Below are 24,696 nucleotides of genomic sequence, written 5' to 3' on the forward strand. Positions count from 1 at the left end.
ATGGGCCGTCAATGGGCCTTGGGATTCTTGCACACCGTGGGCTATTGAAGATGACGTGGGCTGTGGAGGTGGCGAAAACTCTTCGGGTTCCGAGAGTTTGCAGGGATCCATTAGGGGGCCCTTATTGAGGTTTGAGAGAGAGAGAGAGAGAGAGAGAGAGAGAGAGAGAGAGAGAGAGAGATAGAAGAGAAGAACCCAAGAAAAGGTTGGATTTTGTAGACATGAGAATAAAATAGCTAATCCAACTTGCTTTATAGATGTTGCTGGTGCCAATTTCTTAATGCTGGTGCTTCTATATTACAGAGCAGAGCACTACCACTACCATCTCATTACATGTGTTTGTTGATGAGATCAGGAATATTTCTGGAATTACGAAAGTAACCCTGTAGAGGATGGGGAGAAAATGCTTAAGAAAGTGAGAGATGTGTCATTTGGATACAATATGATCTGTATGCACGTCGTGACGGTTTAACTTTCGCGCTACAAACACACAGAGGTCTCACGAGAGGGCCGTCCGATCATCGATGCTACGCCGATCGGAAATTAATTTAGAGTTCATATACCTGCCAGGATACGGCTTTTGCCAGTAAGAAACTTCCACGTGTCCCCGAGCTTTGGTCCATCCTATTTCCATCGGGGGGCAATTTGGTCCTTTCCGCCGTACAAAAAGTCCGACGAGTTCATCTCCACCACCACCCTCTCTCCTATATGCCGTACAGAAAGAAACTGGCGCTCATAGCTCTGTGGGAGAGGCCCTCCCACCTAGGATTTTCAAAGTAAGGGATCCTTCCTTCTCTGCTCGCATCGATCTATTCCTAGGTCTCGGCGAGGGAACGATTCGCCGCACCGAACCCTAGAAGTTGGTCGGACTCGACGCGCGAGAACCCTAGGGTTGGATCTCGCGAGCTCGGATGCCATGAGGCCGATGAACACGTTGCAAGACTTGATCGAGGAGGCCAAGGTGCGAACCGTTTGGTGGGCCATATGCGTCTTCGCCATCACCTACTTCTTGTCACGTAAGTGCCTCTCTTGGCTATCTCTCGTTCGATTTATAGAAGAATGGAGGTATTCGCTCGTTAAATTAAGTTTAGATGAAAGGAATTTTGTATAATTTTAACAAGTAAGTGGAAAGACTCGGATCTTTCTTGCTCCGGTTACCCTTTTATTTTGCATATATTTCTGCGTTGACTGCACCATACTATGATTCTTGAGAATCGAAAAATAATAATTTTGATAATTTGATATGAATTTGCAATGTGCTAGACACAGGAGAAGGGGAAAATGAAAGAGAAAGTTTGGAATTACTTCTCCACGGTTTTCCTTTGCCAAGATTAGTATGACGGTGTACCAGGAAGGTGTTGACTAGAGTAGAAAGGATTGAGAATGCACTTGTCTTTTTGCTGTCAATATTTTGCTTTGCATTTTAATTTGTGGCTAACTACCAATAAGTTGAGACGACACATATAAGAAGATTATAAGTATTATAAATAGGCCAAGTCCATGTCATAAATGTTGATTCATGACTCTCTTTCTTGATTTCTGTTAGTATTTTAGGTTATGCAGCCCAACAAAGTAGTTTTGGGCTACCTTAAGTGGACTAAAATTAAAATCTTTCATGCTAAGTAGTATTATAATTAATATCATCTGATCTTCAGCAACCTAATACAAAATTTGCTCCATATTATGGGCTACATGTGAAATGCCATAGCAGATTTTAGACTTATAGGTATAAGCAAGTTGATGTGTAATTTTGTGTAAACCGTCTTTAGTCGTGTACGTACCTGTCTGTGGTTGTCTTATGCAAGTCACTTAACAGATTTGAGTTATGTTGCTATATAGGCATGCAGCTGACTTGAGTCGAGCTAGTTCATGCTGAATTTAGTTTCAATCAAGTAGTTGATAATATGGATGTAATAGGTTGCTTAATTTACTTAATGTTTTTTTGTATTATGAATTTTGTCATTTTTCTCATGTAATGCTTATCATCTTTTTTTTTTTTTATTACAGATACAAGTAAATCAATGTGGACAAATATCCCCATGTCAATTCTTATACTCTCAGTCTTCCGTTACCTCTCCTATAATGTGGAGCTCCGCTGGAAGGTGCAGCCAACCCGTAAGCTGACATATTTATCTCATTTGGCTAAAAATCAGTTATCTGTGAATGACTATCGTCTTTCAACTGTGCTACCCACTTCAAGATGGAGGAGGAAAATTGACTCACCTTCTGTTGAGGCTGCTATTGAGGATTTTATTAACAAGATTCTGCAGGACTTTGTTGTAGATCTATGGTATTCATCTATAAGTCCTGACAAAGAGGCCCCAGAATTAATACGTGCCTTAATACTTGATGTGCTTGGTGAAATATCAGAGAGGGTCAAAGATATCAACCTTGTCGACTTGCTAACAAGGTGCTTTTGGGTCACTTATCTGAGTCAACAACAAGCTTTTTGTTAAGCTCTCAGCATAGTCAAGTTCTGTCATAATCAATTGCATTTGTTCCAGGGATATGGTTGACTTGATAACGAACCAGCTGGAACTTTACAGAAGAAATCAATCCGAGATAGGTGTCAATGTCATGGCAACACTATCTTTTGAGGAAAGAGATGACAGGTTGAAGCGCCATCTAATAGCATCCAGGGAACTTCATCCTGCTTTGTTATCTGCAGAATCTGAGCACAAGGTGTGACAAAGCATTCATTCCTTGGTTGTCCTTATTTTCTTATAATGTAATCTTCATAGTACATGGGTTTCAGTATCTTTACTTTGCAGGTTCTTCAACGAATTGTTGGCGGAATTCTGGCCATAGTCTTGAAACCTCAAGAAGCTCAATGCCCATTGGTTCGCTGTTTCAGCAGAGAGTTGTTAACCTGCCTAGTTTTGCAACCTGTCATGAACTTGGCATGCCCTGGGTAAAATCTTAAATTGCATTAATTATTTATGATTTGCTATTCTTTTTTTTTCTTCAAATTTTATTTAAATTTCTCATGTTTTGCTAATAAAGTTAGAGCCTTTGTAGTGTTATCTATTAATTAATGTGATCCAAACTCCAAAGAATGTAATTAACCAAAACTCTCCCTATAAGCTGAATTTTCTTAATTGTCTTTCTATTCATTATGGTCAAAAAGGATTTATGCAGCAAAACCACATTTTAAGATACTTTCCTAGTACAAGAATATACAGTTGGTGAGCAGCAAGAAACTAGAGTTGAAAAGCATAACCTTAGCTAAAAGCTGAAGGCTTGTCGTTAAATCCTTAGCTGTAAGAACACATTGATTTTCTTGTACATGGTCTTATCTCCAATTTAATTAAGATTCTTCAAATTTGAGTAAGTCAATTATTTAGGGTTGGTCAATCATTATATAGATCTTTATGGTACCAATTTAGTACAAAATGGTGTAAAGGAAGAATGCAAAATGAACTGTAATCTTCTGTTATATGGTTCAGTTGGTATTCAATTGCCATTGATTTTCTAAATGCCTATTGGTAATCAAATTTCAACTTCATGAAAAGAATTTCTTCTTTTTAGGTACATAAATGAGTTAATCGAGTACATCTTCCTAGCCAATAAGGATGACAGCAGCAGAGATGCTGACCCTGATAGGTCAAGTAATGCAGCTGGTCCTGCTTATAATCATTCTGTTCAGAGTTGGCAACCTGAACAAAGATTTACAACTTCTAATCTGTCAAGTGATTTGACCGTGGTTAAAAGTAGCGAAGAAAGAAGTCTTGGTAGTGAACATGGCAACTTAGAAACAGTAAAGGATGTCTCAGAGATTCATAGTCAGGCTCGGCCAGCAGATTGGGCAACAACATTTGAGGCTGTTAACAAAAGGAGATCTGAAGTACTTGCCCCTGAGAATCTTGAAAACATGTGGACGAAAGGAAGGAACTACAAAAAGAAGAGTGCCAATCTCTCTAAAGCAGGACTTCCAACCGGACTAGTAAAAAGTTCTTTCCGAGGTGTGGATGACACTGTACATACAGGAGCCACAAGGAAGGAATTATCAATCAGTTTAAATGAAAGAATTACCCGCATAGATGATAAATATATGGTTAATTTAATGCACCTATCTGATAACAATATTCGGTCAAAAGTAGTGACAAATAACAGGCCACATGATTCCATAGATCTTATCACTGAGAAATCTATGGAGGGGCCTTATTTTTGTGATGATGGTCAAGAAAGTTCGTCAAAGATATTGAAAAGCAGGAAAGGTCAGATAAAGCGATCAAGCAGCACTTCTGATATTAACACGACATTTATGGGCAAAAGTGGTGAAACTATTGCTTCCCTGGAAAACACGAATCTTAGCAAGCATAAAGAAGAGCATATTTCTGAATTTGCTTCACATAGTGAGGGTTCCTCGCATATTCCAAAGATTAGGTGCCGGGTGAGAATTTCTTACAATACGCCATGTTGTTTATGACTTTGTTTCTGTGAATGCATTTGAATCCTCTTGTAATTTCTGTATAATAGAAGTTTAACTATTGTGCTTAAAATTTCTTTGCAGGTTGTTGGAGCATATTTTGAGAAGCTTGGATCGAAATCTTTTGCAGTTTATTCAATTGCTGTAACTGATGTAACTAATGCAGATAACGAGACCTGGTTTGTGAAAAGAAGGCATGCTTTCTCTAGACATCCTTCGAGGCTTTATATAAATTTGCCATCCATTCTTTAATTCTTATGCTGGAGAGAAACTTACTCATCACACTAACTAAATTTTTTGCTTACACTGTGTATTGGCACAAGATTGACTTCTTGATAATCGAGTTTCAGGCCTGAAGCATTAATCTTGTTTTATATGAAGGACATACATAAATCTCTTCTGTGATGCATTCTTAGAGAATGAAGGCCAATGATACCTGATATTATTAGTTAACATGAATGTTGTATGAAGTAAAAAAAAACTCAAAAAAGTATCACAAAACTATATTTCATTGTCTAGTGTGTATTTAGCAACTTATTATATCTTATATGTTGGTAACCCTTAACTTTTATTTGCAGATATCGAAATTTTGAGCGTTTGCATCGTCAGCTAAAAGAGATACCTAATTATTCATTACATTTGCCTCCAAAGAGGTTTCTTTCATCCAGTATTGATGATTATTTTGTGCATCAGCGGTGTATTCTTCTAGACAAATATCTCCAAGTATGCTTGGACTGTCTCTCACATAATTTTGAAATTAATTTGGGCAAGCTTGACATTATTCTGATTGATTTTGCAGGACCTCTTGTCTATAGCGAATTTAGCAGAGCAGCATGAAGTCTGGGACTTTTTAAGTGCTTCTTCAAAGGTATGAACTTGATTTTATGTCAGAGGAGTTAGCGAAAGGACAGTTTTATCTTCAGACAGCTTTTACTTTCTTGAGATAGTTATCCCTTTTCTCTGTTTGCAGAATTACTCATTTGGAAAATCTACCTCAGTTATGAAAACATTGGCAGGTAAGCATGTAGTTTTTTAATTCTCTTATACCTAGATGCACTAATTAATAAGTTCCTTCATCAATTTTATAGTAAGGAGATGGCTCTGGCCATATTACTAGTTTCAGCCTTTATTTAATCTGCTGTGGTGATAGGAAACTTGGGTTATGCTATAAAAGTCATTGCCTTGTCCACTGGGTATTTTATTTTTTTATTTATTTGAAAAGATCCATTGTTTATTTACTTATTTATCTTTTATATGTCTAGTTGCTTTGAGAAAGCTGATATCCTCTAGTAGACCATTGTTTTTATGCTACAAGAATTTGGGACCTGCTTGGCTTAATATGGAGGGGTCTTTCCTTTTCCTTCTCAATCTGCAATCAGAAAAAAATGGACTCAAGTAAAGGATATGAGTATAGCAGCACTAGTCAATTTCCTGCAACTGTGCCTTATAATACAGGCTACAGCTAATGGTCTTTTATGGCTTTATCTCCTTAATATATGTTTGTTCACTGCAGGTCCATTTCCTCTTGTGCTTGTTTGTCCCTTAGAGATAACGAAACTTCCTGTTAAATGAATTCTCTTCCTCATTCGCTAGAGACTTTTCATGTTTAGATAATTCGAGAGGCTTCCTTTCTTAGCATGTGCCTAATCAGTACAATTAGGTTTATCTCCAATATCGTTATCTAACATACTATGCTTTTTAAGAGGCCCATATATTGTTGCTTAAATTTGCCTCCTTTCGGAGTATTTCTAGAAGGTTTTGACTCAGATAGACTTGCTGTTGTGTGTTTGTCTTCGGCCCATCAATTGTGCTTTTTCAATCAAAAGTTGTGCTCTATTATATATCCCTTGGATGACACTGATGCTACTTTCTCAATTTTATCTGTTTTTAGGTTTGGATGACACTGATGCTATTTTCTCAATTTTATCTGTTTTTGGCAAGTTAAAAAAGTTGTGCATGGTATATTTCAGAGTCTAATATTCGAATCTATCATTCTGCTTAAACAAAAATTCTTGTCAATTGTCTTTTAAGGAGTGCTATCTCTTATTTCTACATTGATACTTGTGGAATTTTAAACGATTCATCTTCTTTTTCTAAAATAAAATATTGATGCAACAGTTAATGTAGATGATGCTATGGACGATATCGTTCGCCAGTTTAAAGGTGTTTCAGATGGTCTCAAGCGTAAAGTTGTTGGCTCATCACCATCTCAGTTATCTTCTTCCCCATCAGTGGAGAAGAGCTTGGCACTCTCCTGGAATGAGGAGGACCTAAATAAGCACAGTCCAGTTTTTAGTAATATTGAAACTTCTCGTAGCTTGTCTGATGATGAAAGCCATTATGAAGACCGGCCTTTGGCAGTAAACAACGGGTGGCATTCAGATAATGAGTTGAACTCCAAAGAGTTTCCTCCACGTATTGTCAAACGCATTGAGGAATCTTCTAGTTTGGAATCTCAGAGAAGCCAACAATTAGACAAATTTGATAAGACCAGTTTTGATGCTTCAAAAGCATTTTTATCTCTGGGTTCAAATGAAGATCCTACTGGAATGCCACCTGGGGTACTACTTGCTCATAACTTTATCAATTTAGGTTTTCTTCCTGATTTCATGTCACTTGCCTTTTCTCTCTCACTCATTTCATATACTTGACCACACTTAGTTAAGCTTGTAAATTCTGTTACAGAAGATTTGTACTTGAGACGGTGTATTTGCTTAACTTCACTAGTCACCACTCGTATAAGGTACTAATGTCTGACAAAGGAAAAAATTACATGGGAAGTTCAAACATGCCTTAACATTCTATCCTGAAACTTGATATTTTTGTACTAAGGAGTATGATATATCTAGTGTGTTTCTCTTGGATATCCCATACTTTCATGGATCAATTTGTGATCATTTATCTTAGCAAACAAAACTAATCAAGTTTTATGTAATTTTGCGCTTGGAGTCCAAGCTAGTAGTGAAAGGGAATTGTTTATGAATTTAAGATGGATAAACAAATCTAATTCCTGTTTGGTCAGATGGATAATATCTCATCCTCCCTAGTCCAAAATCACAACTTATTTGTTGAACTAAAAGGATCCAGCTTCGAGAACTCCATCAGTCCCATTGTATCCTTCTAAAACTGAAGTGAAAATTACTGCAATAGTTTCTGAACAGGAAGCATACTTTATATATTTTGCCTTACTTCCCAAGGATATATCCAGTCCGTAATAAAACATATAATATTTCATGGATCATCTGAACTCTTTTTATGTCAATATTTAGTATGTAATCGCTTGGGCACTTATATCATTCCTTATGCTTTACCTTTGGTTTTTCTGCAGTGGACGCCTCCAAATGTTAGTGTGCCATTGTTGAATCTTGTTGACAAGATATTCCAACTGAAACGGAGAGGTTGGCTGAGGTCTGCTACATATCTAATTTGCTATATCATATTTTCTTGGATTTTCTCATCAACTCAAGTCATATCATGACATTTACTCTTAACATTTCCTGTAAAGTACTATATGAGATACTATAACTGTAATGAGTTTTATTTGATGAGCCTTGATTCTGCATAATGTCTTTTGTTGATCTGAGCATTTAGGAAGCTTCTGCTAATTTCTTTTAGTACCTTGAACTGTGAAGATTAGAAATTCACATGAACTTTGTATGCCTTGCAGAAGACAGGTTTTTTGGATCTCAAAACAAATTTTGCAGTTGATGATGGAAGATGCAATTGATGATTGGATTATAAGGCATATCCATTGGCTTCGAAGGGGTGATATCATTGCACAAGGAATTCGTTGGATTCAAGATGTAAGGAGAAATGTATTCCATGCTTACCGTTTAGGCAGAAGAATATTTAATTTTTAAAATCAATACCTCTGTAAATTCTTGTTATGTTCTAGCTACTACAAATATAAGCACAATTTATTTTCTATTGTTTCCTGTGGACCGTTGGTAGTTAACCTAACATATTGTGGTTCTAAGAGTTTTTTCAGGTTTAACTAAGTTGTCCAAAAGATCTCTTTTATGCATCAAAGACACCCATTTTTCATACATGGATGCTAACAGAACTTGGCATGAAACGGACAACACCTATGCATGTTTGTTTTCCCTTTCTAAATTTCTAGAATATCAAGGATGTTGTATGACATCCCCTTTTTAATATGCGAAATGAACAAATGTTGACATTCCCTTTTTAATATGGTAATTTCTATAATTCTATTTCACAGGTTCTCTGGCCTAATGGCACATTCTTTACAAGGTTAGAGAGCTTTCAAGGGAGGACAGAAAAAAATCAATTCAATGAGAAACAAAGTGTAAATATATATGATGATAAGGCCAGCAGGCCGAGCTCTTTCGAGCTGCAGCTTGAGGCATCTCGTAGAGCAAGTGATGTTAAGAAAATGTTACTTGGTGAGACAATCTTCTTCCATAGTTTTTTGGTGCTTTCTATTTTTACATATCAGTTCCAATACTTATTACCTTCATTGACAGGCATGTTGTTAAGCATCATGAGTTTTCTGGTCTATCTGATAACACTTGATTTGATAAAGAATGTTACACTTTAAAAAGCTGAATGGAGGAAAACAATCTATGTAGCAAATGCAAATAGATGGAGCTGTAGATTAAGGTGTCATATGGCTTGGTGAGTATTGGAGAGCCACCTCAGTCTGGCTATACACTAAGCACCATTCTGGCTGGAATTATTCATAGGCAGAGTAGTATGCCACCAAGCACATATTATGCCATTAAGCTATCTAGATGGGGTGTGTGAGTTGCAGTTGAAACCTTGGTTGGAAGTAACAGCTTTGCTTATCTTGTTGCATTATCATAGGCCAGAATTGGGTTCTGCTAGTTTGGATGTGGTATGAGATCATAGATATGCTAATTAGACGTGTTTTTTCCCATATCCATATTTTATTTTCATAGGGAATCAGTCCATGACTATCTTGCTATGTTAGTATGACAAGTTTAACTGACATGAACCGCCGTTTCCAGATGGAGCCCCAACTGCATTAGTCAGCTTAATTGGGCATAATCAGTACCGACGCTGCGCAAGGGACATCTATTACTTTCTCCAGGTAAGCCATCTAATATTTTTCAGCATATATATGATACTAGGAATCCTAGAGTAACCTGTTCAATAGTTGTCTCTGAGAGAATATATGTTGTGCTGCAGTCTACTGTCTGTGTCAAGCAGCTTGCATACACTACGCTGGAACTGGTGCTTGTTTCTGTGTTCCCAGAGTTACGTGAACTAATTACAGAAATTCATGAAAAGGCACGTACTCAAGTCAGTTTAAAAGAATGAACAGAGTTCAGTTGGAATTTGTATATATTGGCATCGCTCAGACAGATTACCAGCTATTAAAGAGCACATAAACACGCACAAACTTCGAAGGCTGTCTGCTTAGTTAGCAGTTGTAGACTCCCACTACTGGTCCACATTTTCGGTTACTTACTGTGCATAAATGAAAGTTGAGGCGATTCTTGGATTTGGGATGGTACTGTTTATCCCTTTCAAAACTGTACAGTTGTATATAAAAGTCCTGTATTTATTTCTTCTTTCTCCCAGCTGCAGAAGATGAATGAGGATAGTTGATATTGAAGCAAAGGCATAGAGTTATCTAGGTATTGAGTTGTCATAGGTGTTGGATGTTGTCACATTCTTTTATTTAAATTTGTTTCTCGAGGTTTCCATGTGTGAAGTGCAAGAAGTGAGTTTTTATATGGATACTATTAACAAACCAATTGCATACATAGTTCAATGAACAAGTAGGCAGTTTATTCATATATCAATTTTTCTTTGCTCCAGTTCTTTTCTTTTCTTTTGTTCTTTTATTTTTTGTTGAGAAAATTCTTTGCTCCAGTTCGGCAGTTCCATTCGCTCCGATGTGGAGTTGTCTTTAAGCTGCAGTCGTACTCTTTCTTATTTCCTTTCTGCTACTATGAGTCATCCACGACAGCTGCCACTAATTTTGATAGCTTATAGTTTCAATGCATCAATGTTTGTCCATAATTTTATATGACAGGATACCAATTTTGTTGTTGAACTTTGAAGAGTCTACAAAGGCGAACAGGATGGATGTGCCTTGCCCACCGACTGCATTTACGTTGGTCGTCTCTACCTTATCAATTCAGTCAAATTTATTCGCTGCGGTTTCGGTCTTAGATTAAATAAACTTGTGGTTTGAGTTTAAGAGGACTGGTGCATTTGACATACTTGGCTTCTCTGATTGAAATAAGAGTCTGAATTCCTTGCTGCTTTCACACACTCTGTCGTATCTCAGGCATCAGTTTTCTTAGGAGATCGAATTGGGGAGTGTATCGTCTCGTTAGTCTCATTCCATTCTACTGATCGATTTTAACTGATAGAAAGTCTTCAATCCAAACTCATGGTACGTTTAGTGGTGGATTAAAAATAATTTTAATAGTACGACCTCTTACGTTAACCATATACAAGACAAAAAGGTCAAGCCTCCCCGATATATAAATTAGATAATTAATCTTTTTAAGAAATGGACTACGATGAACTATCTATCATCAAATACCAACGCTGTCCACTCAAGAAATCGACCTCTTTTTCCTCATCCACGTGGTCAATTCTGCAATGGTGCTGTGTAAGACTGGCCAAATCGGGAAAGAAATCTGAGGCAACCCAATGAACAATAGTAATTTCCAATTAAATAAATCTAGAACTAGAAGAAGTCATATCTCTCGTTATAAAATATGGCTAATAAGAATAGCTTTTTCAGTCTAATCCTTCATCAAAGTCTTGTACTTCATTATTTAGCTCCCAAATATTTCCGTGTGAAATCTCTACAGCCCAAGCCATGGTCCAATCTAAAACAAACTTCTACCAGGTAGGGAAATTTTGGTTTGAAGCTAAGCCTTAAACATAATTAGTTAGTTTTTTTTTTAAAATTTTAATTTATTAAAAAGTAAACTTAATTAGATATAAAAAGATAAAAATAAATTGATTATTATATTAATTTAGGAGTCTCTAAACCAGTTAAAGAGCGATTTCTAAACTCAAAGCAAACACGGCCTTAATTCCCTGTATCATTGCCAGGTTGTTCCGACCAACACCAAGAACCGTTCTTATCGTTCCCACTAATAACTTTTGTTTAAAGAGTTCACAAGAATCTCCTGATTACAATCACTTATGTGACAATGTAATTATTACATCTAAGTCTCCAATCTCTTCAAAGTACAATTACTTTGGAATTCTAAATTTCTACATCAAGGATACCTTGTTAACAAATAAGCATCAATACATGGTGAATTCTTCCACACCCCAGAGTGCAATCTGAGAACCCACCTAGCCTTTTCTTTCACACTTGTAGAACAATTAGCCTGCATCACAAAGCACAGCTTAGACACAGCCCCCACCCTCACCATCTCCTGCAACACCTCGCCTGTCGCCGAGTACCGGCAAATCGACAACAAGATCCTGACCGCCCGATCATCAGCCGACGGCGATGCACGCAGTATCCTCTTCGCCACCACGGCGATTCCCGCCGCATGCCGGATCAGCTCAGCCCTCCCATCTGCACATGAGCATAGATGGTCCAGTATGGCTAAGTCTAGCTCGGTTGTCCTCTTATCTGGTGAGGCTAATTCGAGCTCGATCACCTCCTTCATCGCGCCGGATTCGACGATCTTGGCTCGGTTCCTTCCCCATGGACATGCATGCAATATCACATGTAATGCTGCCTTTGTCACTTGGTTAGATATCCGATCATGGATAAGAGAACTAACTGCTTTGAAGAAATCTAGATTTAATCGTTCTAATACCGCATCACTAGTGACCTCAATTATAGACTTCAACACTAGAGCAGCAGCAGTATTAGTAGTAGTAGTAGTAGTAATCATCTCACTGTTATTGTTCGATCCATGCAGTAACACCCACGTGAGTTCATCGATTAGGTCAGAGTTGTTTGCTACTAGTATGGGCTTGAGTTCGTCCGGAGTGAGTCGAAGCGAGTGTAAAATAGTTAGGCATAGCTCAACTCGATCGGTATGGTTACTCCTGCAGCATGAAATGATCAACTTAGCCATGCATTCCGCTACGCCATGTTGCACCATGCAACGTCGGTTGCTCTCGCTCTCAGCGACGAGAGCCGCCGCCGTTTTGAGGGAATTGAGCTGCTGCTGAGGGTCACAGAGGCCGCGGAGGAGATCGAGGACGGCACGGTTATCGAGGGGGGCCCTCGGGGTCGGGATGCGATCGACGCCTCGAGATGCATTGGTGGTGCACCAGCTCTGGATCAGGCGGCGGAGGGTGTGGTTCGGGGTGACGCCGGAGGAGTTGGGGAAGAGCGGCTGGTTGGTGACCGGGCACGTCGTGTTGTGCTCGACGAAGATCCACCGTTCGATGCTGCGGCGGTCGTAGGTGATGCCGGTGATGGTGGTGACTGGGTCCTCCATGATTTGGAGAGAGATGGGGCAGATGAAGTAGTGAGGGATTTCAATTGAATCCATTACTCTTGGAAGTAGCGATCAAGAGAAGAGGGAGTGGGAGTTGTTAATTGTATTAGTATATATGGGTGCACGAGAAAGAGGAAGAGGAAAGAAGGATTAATGGGTTATCCGATAGGATCAATGCATGGAAACTTAGGAAGAAGAAGAGAGAAAAGGGGAGGAGACAAAATTCTGTTTGGCTAGGAAGTAGGAATCCAATACTTCAATCCTTCTTTGAATGGTCAAATAATTTGGCAGTTGCTTCCTTTTGACTTCAAATTCATCTTGCCGACTAATTTATTTAAGCCCCATACTGCCATACACCAAGACTAGGTGACATTTTTCTAATCGGGTTTGAATTTTCACTATTAATTTTAAATTGTTTTTATTAATTAACAATATGCCTGGCATCAGCCATTTTAGATATCGTCTATTACGCTTCATTGACACTAATTTTCCATGTGTTAGAATTTCTATAGAGAATAGAAATGTTTGAATATTTATAAACCAAGTTATCAAATATTTATAAAAAAATAGTTCTAAGTTAACACTAACATAAAAATAGGGGTAAAATTTAAAGTGAGTTCATTTAGTTCGCCGTAATATTATCTATAAATATTTGATAAAATATAGGGCTCAACCAATAATTCTCTAATCTACTAATTAATTTGACAGTTATGTTCACAGAGGAAGTCTTAAACAGGTCAACTCCTTTCAGAAGGCTTACGTGGTATCCTTGAATATGGTCAATATATCGCATTAACAGGAGGTAGACGTCGTGAGCTTCACGTGGGTTACTCTCCTCTTGATTCCGCACTTTGGAAGTCTAAGTCCGATGCGCGTCTCTTTCGCTCCGTCGGCGGCGAAACTAATTAAGATTTTTTATTTTCAAATAACACCTTATGTTTTAGTTATTTTCACATTAAGACTTCGGTCTTTTAAGCTATTTGCAATTCGATTCCTTTTTCTTGTCTATAATTTGTATAGCACACTGACTGACTAACTTTAACTCTACAAAAATAAACCTAAGGGCAAGAGTACTAAATTTTTTGGCATTTTTAAAAAGTATTAGTTTAATTACTCTCTCATCTTTCTCACTCTCGTATTTCTTTTTCTTTTTTTCATATTAAATACTTTTATTCATCTCATCGAGTCTTATCCCAATGCAACAACTTTTCTTCGTCACAATCATAGCTATCCTTGTAGAAGTTCTTTGACTACTCAAACTTGTTAAGAGTGAGGGGAATTAACATTTCACATTCACACCCTATTTTTAGGGTATTTATATTAAAGCCATTAGCTGCCATTTTAGTTGTTACAATCGGGGTAGGAAGAGGTGGATCTGATATCAAACAGGTTGATGACAACAAAAGCGATGGTGACTGGGTGGGGTGACAGCAGTAGCAAGTGCCAAGATCATCGGCTATGTGAATAGTTGCGAAGATAAGGGACAAAAGAAGAGAGGAGGAATCGGATGACAATGAAGGTAGAGAGAAGGTTAACACTGGAAATGACTAGAGAAAAGAGAAGAAGAGGGAGAGAAAACAGAAGAAAAATAGAAGAAAACCTCTCAAAAAGATTAAAATCTCCCCTCCTCTAACCACTCGAGCTAGGAGAATAAAATGTTGGCCAATAGCAAGAAAAGCCTCTTAAGATGGGAAAAAGAGCTACATAAATCCTAGCGCAATGCTAGGGTTGACTATTGAAAGGAAACCGTGTGAGCAATTTCCAGATGTAATGGGAATATTATACTCCTTGCGGTGTATATTCATCTAATTGGACAAAGTGGTGCAAATTTCCCTGATCCACATTCTAATTCCTTATGGTTCATTAAGAAACATATTGAGTCACGTGAGAAACATGGTGAAAGCCAGGATATTACTTACATCAACTATACCGACTTAGACTACTTTTATGCAGTCTAATTGTCCCCTAGATTAGCTCATCTGATTCATGTGATACTCCTTCTGAGATCAAGTTAGGTAAGTGATTCACCTACCAATTTTAAAAGTACAAAAATATCTATCATATTTTATTTTGATGCTCTTCCAAAATCTTTTTGACATGACACTAACTAGAACAAGGTTGGAGGATGTTGTCCCAAACCTAAAGGCCAAGATAGCAGCAGAACTATACCATTCCCAAGGCCTACCTAAGTTTTTTTATTTTCATTTTCCATCAATGATGTTGGTAATATTTGTATCCAATGCTGAGCATCTCATAAGCTACTACTGTAGCAAAGATAGTTTATTCTTACTAATTAATTCATGAGCGAGTTCATCGGTTTGACTCTCCTGTAAATGTTAAGAAACTTTTCCTCAAAGCGTGGTATATGTATAATTTGGATTAATTATGACTTGTTTCTTATAAGGGTTTGTTTAATCGACTAATCTGTATTTTTAGGGAGAGCTAATCTCTTATGCTAATCTTATAGCCTATGTGCTTAGTTCATAATCGATGTGAAAAAAAAAAAAAATTGAGCATCTCACTTCTACAACACGGGCCAATCTACCATCTTTGAATCCTAATTTGAACCAATTTGTGATCCAATTTGTGTCAATGGCGATCGAAGACACCATCACCTCCAATCTTCTGCATCTTTACATGGAACAATCAAAACCCTAATGTCTTCAGACAGGAACCCTAACCAAGAAGAAAGATAGAAATCCCAAACCCTATATATACCTTGGGATGTTAGGCCCATTGGGCCTATAATATATGGGTTATTCTTAGGCAAAAGAGAGCCCAAAATATCAACATTGCAATAAAATAGATCTCTAAGAATACTATACTTAGTGCCACATTTTTGTACCCAAATGAATTAGGAGTCACGATCCAACTTACACTGTGATTCTGACAAACATAACTATATCCAATTCTATATTGCATTTCATTATCCGCATCTAATAGAAAACAATTAGGGGTTGAATGAATATAAACTAACTCGGCATACATAGGGATAGCAAGTAGATATATATATAAAACTATACCTTATAATTATGGTATCTATTCATCAACATCAACTAAAGGTTACACGTGACTGCTGATATGCAATCCTTTTCCAATATATCTTTCATCCCCATATAGCTTGTGGTTGCTCAAAACTTTCCAAAGGCATTTGCCTTAGGACAAGGCATTACAAGCATCAAAATCAAAAGAACCCACCGAGGATTCCAAAGATAAAATGGCACTTTGGAATAAAGCAACCTTATGCCCTTTTTGAGAGCTTAAACTTCTTCCATGCTTTTGTACCATTGGTGCCCAAGGAGAGGAAAAGGCTTCAAGGTCACATCAACTTCTTTTTGGAGATTTTATTTAGAAAACTCTAGGCAATAACCCTTCCATTTGTCTCCGCATCTCTTGCTAGATATTAGTATATGATTGAGTAGTTAGCAATGCTCTCATTTATTCACATGTAGATCATTGTTCTATTCTCAAGAGTTGCATCAAATTCTCATTTTTCGCAAAGCGAAAGAGAACTACCTCAAGTCCGCAAGTGCCTTAATTGTGATCCTATGCGATGTTGAAGAGTTAGGTTTAGTGAGAAGATTGGCTCGAAAACCGCTATCGTGTGCAAGGATACAAAAAGGGTCACATCGATAATGACACACTAGATGACGATTTGCGCTAATAAAAAGTGCGAAGGTGACTTTAATTTTATTCCAAAAAATTGCTGTTTTTTTTTGTTTGATGTTGCTTAGCTTGAATGCACGGAGCATCTTGCAAGTCTATAATTAGATGAGTAATCCATGACATGGATTTCTATTTGGGTCGATAACAATTTTTTTTATGTATATATACTCGATAACTAATAGTTGAGCTTAATTGGAGATTGAGTGTAAGAGACTAACAATCAACTATCTTAACAAACAACGACCTACTATGCTACAAGGTATACCTTGGAAGAATTTGAAAAAATTCTAACCAATGGAAAAAGAAAAAAAAAAAATCAAATTCCAAATTTGATTAGTCTGAGTCCACCAAATTCATCTCAATGGAATAAAAACCTAGCTAGTGGAAAGTTAGCTACACAACCAAGGAGAGGAAGAAGCAAGAGGACGAGAAAAGGAGAAATGAAGATGGTACCAGATGGCAAGATTGCCATGTCACAAAGGGACCTACCAAGTATCAATTCCCTCCTACAGTGCCATGTCCCTCCAACGATGCTACTGTATAGCTAGCATTGAGATAACCCTTCGCCAAAGGTTCTCTCTCTCTCTCTCTCTCATAAGATGATGATGATGACGATGATGATGCCCCCATTGACCATTTATGTCATACCCCCCTCACAAAGTTATAAGGGACCTTTGTACTTTGAACTACCCTAGATCGAGAATATATATAGATATAACGTAAATAGAGTATATCAAGCTTATGACATTATTGATTCACACTAATGTATGGGTTTGAAGTTTTGGGCAATGGACAAATTAAGGCTGTGTGTGTGATCTACGTAGGTCGGCTCTTGTCGTGCATTATTTTTCTACATGAGAATCCATAAAAGTTTGAAGAGCGTCACGTGATTGGTGGGTCGTCCTTAGATACTCAGTCTTCTATATATATATATATATATACATCTTTAACACTAACAAATATATAATTAATGCTTATTATATTTTTAAAATAAAAGAAGAAGAAGAAGAAGAAGAAGATTTCTTCGTTGCAGGGCTCATTTCGTCATTTTGCGTATAATGCAAACTTGTGCCACGAAGGGGACGCGTGGGTCGCGGGGCCCAGCGCCAGCTCGGCCCTGATTGGCCGCTGCCTTGACCTTTTCCACGTGGGACCCACCCGTGCGGATGGTGACCCGGCCACCGAATCCTCCTCGGGCCCACCGCCTCCCCCCGCCCCCGCCCAGCCGTAGGCTTAGTGCCGATTCCCTACGGTCACCGTAGCACGAAAACTCGCCCTGTCACAGCGACGAATGCTCACGCGTCGGGATGCGAGGAGGAGTAGGAGGAGAAGTTTCATGCAATGAGATGTCGAAACGTGTCGGCCCGGGAGGTGGGGCCGACGGGAGCGGGGAGTGGGCAAGTTCGTCACGGTAAGCGGCACGTGGGAACATACAAAAAAGACGTGGGACCCATGATGCTTCTCGATGGCCTAACACTAATAAGTTTGCTTAGACCGCTACGTGTCGGCTTCTCAACCCCTACCCATCTTCTCCCCTATAAAAAAAATAGTTTTTTTTTTAATTTAATATTTATATTAACAACGTCATTAAACAAAAAGTATACATATATATCTATATATCACACTTATGCTCTTCGGTAAGACACAAATATAAGATACACGTGCACTGTGTACTTAATAATGATTAGTTAGTCTGCTACGTGTAAGAAAAATAAACGTACATAATTCACCTCATGGCGTATATATAGATATAAATATATATATATATTAGGAGAGGTGACAGTGGACTCTATGATAAATTAGGGATGTCATGAACTGTTACGTTCCAATATGAAAAAAGTTGTCCAAAAGTTGGAGGGCAATGATGGAGGCATTAATAATACGCATCCCATGGCTGATATCTTCGTACTTTCTCACCGGTAAAAGAGAAGTGTTCCTTTCGGAGAAGGAAGAAGACTCACCGCTGATCAAGTCAAATACTTTCATTTGCTTCGCATACTTTGATGATCAACTTTCGTGTTGCTTAAATATGCATCCATTAATAGGGGTATGGGAAGGTTGTAATTCCATATTTATTTGGTTAATTTATTTTAAGAGCTTCATATAATTGTGTTTGAAGAATCCGGTAGCCCAAGCGAAAGGCATGCCTGGGATTAGAGAAAGTTGAAGGTGGTAGTGGCCATAATTATCAACAAAGAAGATAAAAAGTTAGAAAAACAAAGGAGAGAGAGAAAGAAAAAAAGAAAAGGAGATCAATGGAAAGGGATGAGGGGATATGAAGGGTGAGGGAAAAAAAAAAGGGGATGAATGTGGGGTATTCACAATATTGGAAGTGGGTAGGCAGCATTTAGGATTATGTGGTGGAAGATGAAGCGAAACTAAATATCAAAGGGATGGGGGATTGCGTATAAGGGAGGGCTTCTTCAAAGAATATTATGGGTCACATAAGGACATCATGTCACACCCACATTTTTCTTGCTATATGTCTAGAGGGCCAGGCCCCTTTTGATTCCTTCTCCCTTCTCTAACCAGCCACTCATAATATATATATACATATATATATATTAATTAGTGTAATTTTCTCTCTCATTCTCTCTATCAGTATACCTTAAATGTATAATATATGTTGTCCATTTATTATCTAACAATTTAAGCTTTAAGGTTAACTGATCATCTAACATAACACCAGGGTAGTTATCAAAAGAAAAAAAACTATTACGTTTTTGAAGTTTCTTTTATTGTATTGCCAAATAGGTTGCGGAACCCACACACACATAAATGCATCAACCAAGTGGCTTACTTTATATTAAGGATGCCCAATCAAATTGCCATCACAGCAGCCCAGTTCAAAAGTTTAAAAAAAGAAAAGAAAATAATAATAATAATAATAATAATAATTATGATACTGATGCATTAATTCATGGTCCTTTGTAAAAGAGTATGTTCACAACGATGAAATGCTCATCAACTGAGAAATAACAGCCAATGAGACTGACTACAAGGATTATATATGGTCCTTTTTAAGATTCTTTTGAAGACAAAAGTCCTCCATTATTACACATTATTGCGCTCCTTTTTCTGCACTGGGAATCAGTAATGATAAAGGAAATAACTATCTGAGACCCACCACAAGGATGCAGCGTAAGAAGACAGTAGATAGAAAACCCTCCTCCTTTAATCACACATGAACACATTCTGTTACACAGGCTGCATATGGGGATCATTATGTCACATGTTGTTTGCTACCGTATTCTTTTATTATATATTATCTCATTTTGGGTAACTTGGTGATCTATCTTGAGATAGGGAAATAAGATTCACATGCCCTTTCTCTTCTTTTTTTTAATTGTATTCTTAGCCAGCTGAAACTTTCTCACCATCAAATCTGAAGCTCAGGATGTAGTCTATTTAATGATAGAGAAATGCAGTTCTAAAAGGAGGAATATATTACTGGTAGAGAATAGAATGGCAGCATAAAAGTTACCATCACCAGAAACTTATAGGTGAGAAAAGAGTTTAAGTATAGACTACTCCAAACACATATAAGCTGGCTACGTTTGAAAGACTTTGGTAAGTCTCACTTCCAATTCCAGGTTTGTCTTACCTTTTTGCTAGTCACTACAGTACTCTCTCTCTCTCTCTCTCTCTCTTAGTAGGTGTAATGGGGGTGGTTGGTTGGGTGCCTTAGCTTTCAATTGCTTTATCTTCCAACTCCAGCATCCAACCACAAAAATTGTAAAAAAAGAACAAGGAGTAGACTGATAGATGATAGACATGTTGAATGAGGACAAAAGACATACAACACGCAAGGGAAACTAAATGTTTAATTTTTGGATGCAGAGAGAGAGAGAGAGAGAGAGAGAGAGAGAGAGAGAGAGAGAGAGAGAGAGAGAGAGAGAGAGAGGAAGAAGTGAGAAGAGAAGAGAAGAGAGGAGAAGAGAGGAGAAGATCGAAGCACCTCTTAATTTCCACATCTCTAGCTCCTTTCCCCACGCATACATAGATACATATAGAATCAAAGCCTTTGGAAGTCGACGTTTCCTCGTTCTTCAGCTGTTTGTTCCTCTGACACATCTGTCAGTTCTCTAACAGTGTCTCTTATTTAGATTTCCTTCACCTCCTCCAATATATATATATATATATATATTTTTATATATATATACATGTCTTCTTAATTTGTACAATTATATAACTATCTATATCTCTCTCTTTCTATCTATGTGACTATCTCTCTCTTTCCATCTCTCATCACAGCACCACACTGATGAGATAGGCCGCTGCATGCTTGATTCATCTAAGTGATATTAAGAAAGGGAAGTCATGGTCATATCAACTGGACTATGCCTTCTTTTGATCGACTCCCAGGTAAACATACAGCACTACACTTCTCTTGTGTATTGACTTTCTCAAGTCCTCTTTGCATACGTACCGAGAAGCCAAAACAGAAATTGTTTATAAAATAATTGGAAGAAGGGAAGAAGGGGGGGAAGATGGTTTGGATAAGAGAATTGATAGGTGGGTATCTTTTTCCTTTCTTTTCCCCTTTTCGTTTTCTCCTATTCTTTATTAAATAGTCTCTTTAGCTCTTTTCCTTATCAGATGGAGAAGAAAGGAAGAGAGGGTTGCAGGGATTAGGACTCTGACACTAGTAGTCTAAGATCCTCTCAGTTCTTCCACTAAGAGAGACTTCTATTAAGCTAGCCTTTTATCATATATAGTAGTAGCTCCCTAAGGGAGAGAGAGAGAGAGAGAGAGAGAGAGAGAGAGAGAGAGAGGGAGAGGGAGAGGGAGAGGGAGGAGAGAGGAGTCCATAACCATTACTATATCACCCACACGTGCTCAAGGTTTGGATCTCTCATGTATATTTCCAATCATGATGTAGTATACCTAGTTAAATCACTTTGATGAAGATGGCTGCCTTAATTACTTTTGTTTTCCTCTCCATTTCTTGAACTGCCCCAATTAAACTTACTTGCTATTTCTCCATATGATCCCAATTTCGCCGAGTTGATCTTGATCAAAAAAGTTATTTGTTTTGTTTCTACTACTGTGAATATTAGAATAAAGGACTAGGCAATTAGCTAGTTACCGACTGCTAGGACTTTGTCTGTTCTATAATTCATAGTGTTCCTTTGATCTATTATTAGTATTGCAAAAAGTTTCTTTTTTTTTTACTGTCAATTTGATGCAGTTTACTTTTTATATCATCTTCCTACTAATTAGTTACCATATATCTTGATGGTTTTATTGCAGGAAAAATATTCACCAAAGTAATCTATCTATCTATCTATCTATCTATCTATCTATCTACGCTAGTCTTTGAGAAGAGTTGATCATATATGGCTACCTACTTCCATGGAGGCCAAGAAGTCCAAACGGACAGCTTGCAGACTCTCTACCTCATGAATCCTAACTACGTTGGTTACACCGACGCGGCTGCCGCTCCGGCGAATATGGTCCTCTTGAACTCCATGAACTCGATGAACCCGATGAGCTTCGCTAACGCCGGCGGCCAACATAATAGCCAACAACAACACATCGTCGGCATACCTCTCCAGCCGATGCTCCCTACCCAAGAATCGGCCTCCGCCACCGCCGCCCACGACATCTCCGGGATCCATGGCCTAGTTCCCCGCCTCCATTACAACCTATGGGCTGCGCCGCCACCGTCAGCCACCTCCATCGACATGGCGTCGCCGCAATTCAATCCCCACCGGCCGCCGTCGACGCGTCAGCAAGGGCTGTCCCTCAGCCTGTCTTCGCGCGAGATGGTGTCTCCGGTGGGGGAGATAACTCCGTCGAACGCCGAGGAGGCGGCGGGGCATTTGGGGGGTTCTAATGGGCTGCAGAGTTTCTTGATGGGCTCCAGGTACTTGAAGGCAGCTCAGCAACTGCTAGATGAGGTGGTGAACGTCGGAAAGGGAGGCAAAGGCGAGGCGGCGAAGGGGGCTACTTCTAAGAGCTCCGCGAAAAACACCGAGGATTCCGAAGGCCGAACGAGCGCTCAGGAGGAGCCGAGGGTCGAGCTCTCGACGGCGGAGCGGCAGGAGCTTCAGATGAAGAAGGCCAAGCTTGTTAACATGCTTGATGAAGTGAGTTTTAAAAAAAAAAAATCTTTTATATGGATCTTGGAGGTCGTATCTAATTATTGTTATCGTTTGTTCGATGTAAACTGAAGGTGGAACAGAGATATCGGCAATACCACCAGCAGATGCAAATAGTAGTGTCAGCTTTTGAAGCAGTCGCTGGAAGTGGGTCAGCAAGAACATACACTGCGCTTGCTTTGCAAACGATATCGAAGCAATTCCGGTGTCTTCGAGATGCCATCGCCGGCCAAATCCAGGCGACGAGCAGGAGTCTAGGAGAGGAAGAGACCGACAAGGCGGTCGGCTCGAGACTCCGGTTCGTCGACCACCACCTACGGCAGCAGCGTGCGCTCCAGCAGCTAGGGATGATCCAGCACAACGCGTGGCGGCCGCAGAGAGGCCTGCCGGAGCGATCCGTCTCTATTCTTCGCGCTTGGCTCTTCGAGCACTTCCTCCATCCGTAAGTGTTTGTGTGTGTAAATGTGGAGTTACATGGATCAATTAAATTAATCCTTATTAAGTCTAATTATGTGATCTTGGATTGCAGATACCCCAAGGATTCGGACAAGCTCATGCTTGCAAAGCAAACAGGCCTTACTAGGAGCCAGGTATAAAACTTTTTCCCATTGAATTCGTCCAAGAATTATATCAACAACCTGCTTAATTAATTAATTAATTAATTAAATTTATCTGTGTGCAGGTCTCGAATTGGTTTATAAATGCCAGGGTCCGGCTCTGGAAGCCAATGGTGGAGGAGATGTATTTAGAAGAGACTAAGGATCAAGAACAGAACAATGCAGAAGAGAACGCAACCGAGAGCGGCGCGAAAAAAGAAAATGAAGCCATGTCGAGCTCTCAACAAGAGAACGGCATAGCAAAAGCAGAGCAAAACGAGAAGGTTACGATGGCATCACAGCAAGGTGGGTACTACGACGACGACGACGACGACGAGGACGAGGACGACAGAGAGGCGGCGGCAGCAGCATCAATGCTACCGAAGCGCAAGAAGGCGAGGAGTCTTGATGAGTCTCTTCATCATCCGAACGCCATGTCAGAGGAGATGAGCAACCGAGAGCTGCTGATGAAGTTTATGGAAGGGAGTGGGGGAGTGGAGGAGCAAGGCTACTCTTTGATGGGTAGCAACAACACAAACAGCAACAACGTCGGCGGTTTCGCGGCGTATCCGATCGGAGAAATGGAGAGGTTTGGCTCTGAGCAATTCACACCAAGGTTCTCATCCAATTCTGTTTCCCTCACCCTTGGACTCCAACACTGCGAGACCCTCTCTCTCTCTGCAGCACAACCATCTTTCCTCTCCAATGAGAGCATGGCAATGGGGAGAAGAATCCAGGTGAGCAGTGAAGGCAATGACTACAGCAGCAACACCAATCCTTCAAATGCATACGATCAGATGGATATGCAAAGCAGGAAGAGGTTTGCAGCTCAGCTGATGAGAGACTTTGTAGCCTAGTAGAGGTTTAGTGCTTGTACAAGTATTAGAGCTAGGCCTAGTTATATACTTAGGTCTTTCTCTTTCCTTTAGAATTGAATGTTTGTAGCTAGGAGTGGTAATTAATCAACTACATATATTGTATAGAAGAATAGTCCCAAACAAAAGGAGATTATACTTCATAGGAGCTAAGGATGTATATAAATGTTGTAGTACTTCCTCTGGGGGAGGGGAGGGATACATAAGAATTATGAATGCATGTTGCAAGATTTATGGTTAAACTATCATTCAAACAAAAAGATCTGATAGAAAGGAACAGGTCAAGGATGTGAGAAGAAGAACAGGCACTTGCGAAAAGAGCCCATGATTGGTAGTGCCACCTTGCGTTGTGAGAGAGTTTGTTAGGCAAAGAGCAACAGTGAATGAGAAGAAAAGCAAGTGATGATGTGAATAGTTTCGCAACAGGGTTGGTCGTGATTGATCAATAGACAGGAGGATCTGCCAAGAGACCCACCAGTCCTATCTGTGCCATTTTGGATGGTTGGCTCTGTCAGGTGGAGGAAAGTGGAAGAGAAGACCAATGAATTTGGGGGAAGGGGAAATGCTTCCTTTTGATTGATGGGGTTCCAGTCTTCCATATGT

At 39.1% G+C, this 24,696-nt stretch overlaps 3 protein-coding genes across 8 annotated transcripts; 2 read left to right on the forward strand and 1 right to left on the reverse strand.

Moving 5' to 3' along the window:
- The first annotated feature begins 485 nt into the window (after positions 1 to 485).
- On the forward strand, positions 486 to 10,215 carry LOC140780056 (uncharacterized). 4 transcript variants are annotated; one of them, XM_073125364.1, is made up of 16 exons: positions 494 to 1,016; positions 2,008 to 2,102; positions 2,201 to 2,410; positions 2,505 to 2,682; positions 2,772 to 2,911; positions 3,529 to 4,393; positions 4,514 to 4,623; positions 5,008 to 5,152; positions 5,229 to 5,297; positions 5,400 to 5,445; positions 6,548 to 6,990; positions 7,758 to 7,837; positions 8,097 to 8,232; positions 8,652 to 8,835; positions 9,421 to 9,503; positions 9,602 to 10,215. In XM_073125364.1, the coding sequence occupies exons 2-16, from the start codon at positions 2,083 to 2,085 to the stop codon at positions 9,731 to 9,733; spliced, it is 2,841 nt and encodes a 946-aa protein (XP_072981465.1). In that variant the 5' UTR covers positions 494 to 1,016; positions 2,008 to 2,082; the 3' UTR covers positions 9,734 to 10,215. The 4 variants fall into 4 exon arrangements, 3 of the variants coding, with proteins under 3 accessions (XP_072981466.1, XP_072981465.1, XP_072981463.1); XM_073125362.1 differs by having other exon boundaries at positions 2,008 to 2,410; XM_073125365.1 differs by lacking the exons at positions 8,652 to 8,835; positions 9,421 to 9,503; positions 9,602 to 10,215 and adding an exon at positions 7,115 to 7,172 and having other exon boundaries at positions 486 to 1,016; positions 2,008 to 2,410; positions 6,548 to 7,021; positions 8,097 to 8,231.
- Positions 10,216 to 11,509: 1,294 nt separating this feature from the next.
- LOC140758235 (E3 ubiquitin-protein ligase PUB23-like) lies at positions 11,510 to 13,024 on the reverse strand. The gene has a single exon (XM_073094331.1). The coding sequence runs from the start codon at positions 12,904 to 12,906 to the stop codon at positions 11,665 to 11,667; it is 1,242 nt and encodes a 413-aa protein (XP_072950432.1). The 5' UTR covers positions 12,907 to 13,024; the 3' UTR covers positions 11,510 to 11,664.
- A 7,362-nt stretch (positions 13,025 to 20,386) lies between these two features.
- LOC140779520 (BEL1-like homeodomain protein 1) lies at positions 20,387 to 24,321 on the forward strand. Of its 3 annotated transcripts, XM_073124630.1 has the most exons (6): positions 20,387 to 20,594; positions 20,773 to 20,883; positions 21,772 to 22,610; positions 22,697 to 23,064; positions 23,152 to 23,212; positions 23,305 to 24,321. In XM_073124630.1, the coding sequence occupies exons 3-6, from the start codon at positions 21,858 to 21,860 to the stop codon at positions 24,073 to 24,075; spliced, it is 1,953 nt and encodes a 650-aa protein (XP_072980731.1). In that variant the 5' UTR covers positions 20,387 to 20,594; positions 20,773 to 20,883; positions 21,772 to 21,857; the 3' UTR covers positions 24,076 to 24,321. The 3 variants fall into 3 exon arrangements, with proteins under 3 accessions (XP_072980731.1, XP_072980741.1, XP_072980723.1); XM_073124640.1 differs by lacking the exons at positions 20,387 to 20,594; positions 20,773 to 20,883 and adding an exon at positions 20,923 to 21,033; XM_073124622.1 differs by lacking the exons at positions 20,387 to 20,594; positions 20,773 to 20,883 and adding an exon at positions 21,110 to 21,362.
- Positions 24,322 to 24,696: the final 375 nt, after the last annotated feature.

Source organism: Typha angustifolia, chromosome 3 (genome assembly GCF_048772165.1).
Source record: "Typha angustifolia cultivar Huaian chromosome 3, ASM4877216v1, whole genome shotgun sequence".
NCBI lineage: Eukaryota > Viridiplantae > Streptophyta > Magnoliopsida > Poales > Typhaceae > Typha > Typha angustifolia.

Coding starts and splice junctions, on each gene's coding strand:
- LOC140780056 (XM_073125362.1), top strand. CDS start 917: ATGAGGCCGATGAACACGTTGCAAGACTTGATCGAGGAGGCCAAGGTG. Junction 1,017..2,007: donor CATCACCTACTTCTTGTCAC/GTAAGTGCCTCT, acceptor TTTTTATTACAG/ATACAAGTAAATCAATGTGG. Junction 4,624..5,007: donor ACCTGGTTTGTGAAAAGAAG/GCATGCTTTCTC, acceptor TTTTATTTGCAG/ATATCGAAATTTTGAGCGTT.
- LOC140758235 (XM_073094331.1), bottom strand. CDS start 12,906: ATGGATTCAATTGAAATCCCTCACTACTTCATCTGCCCCATCTCTCTC.
- LOC140779520 (XM_073124630.1), top strand. CDS start 21,858: ATGGCTACCTACTTCCATGGAGGCCAAGAAGTCCAAACGGACAGCTTG. Junction 22,611..22,696: donor TTGTTAACATGCTTGATGAA/GTGAGTTTTAAA, acceptor TGTAAACTGAAG/GTGGAACAGAGATATCGGCA. Junction 23,213..23,304: donor CAGGCCTTACTAGGAGCCAG/GTATAAAACTTT, acceptor ATCTGTGTGCAG/GTCTCGAATTGGTTTATAAA.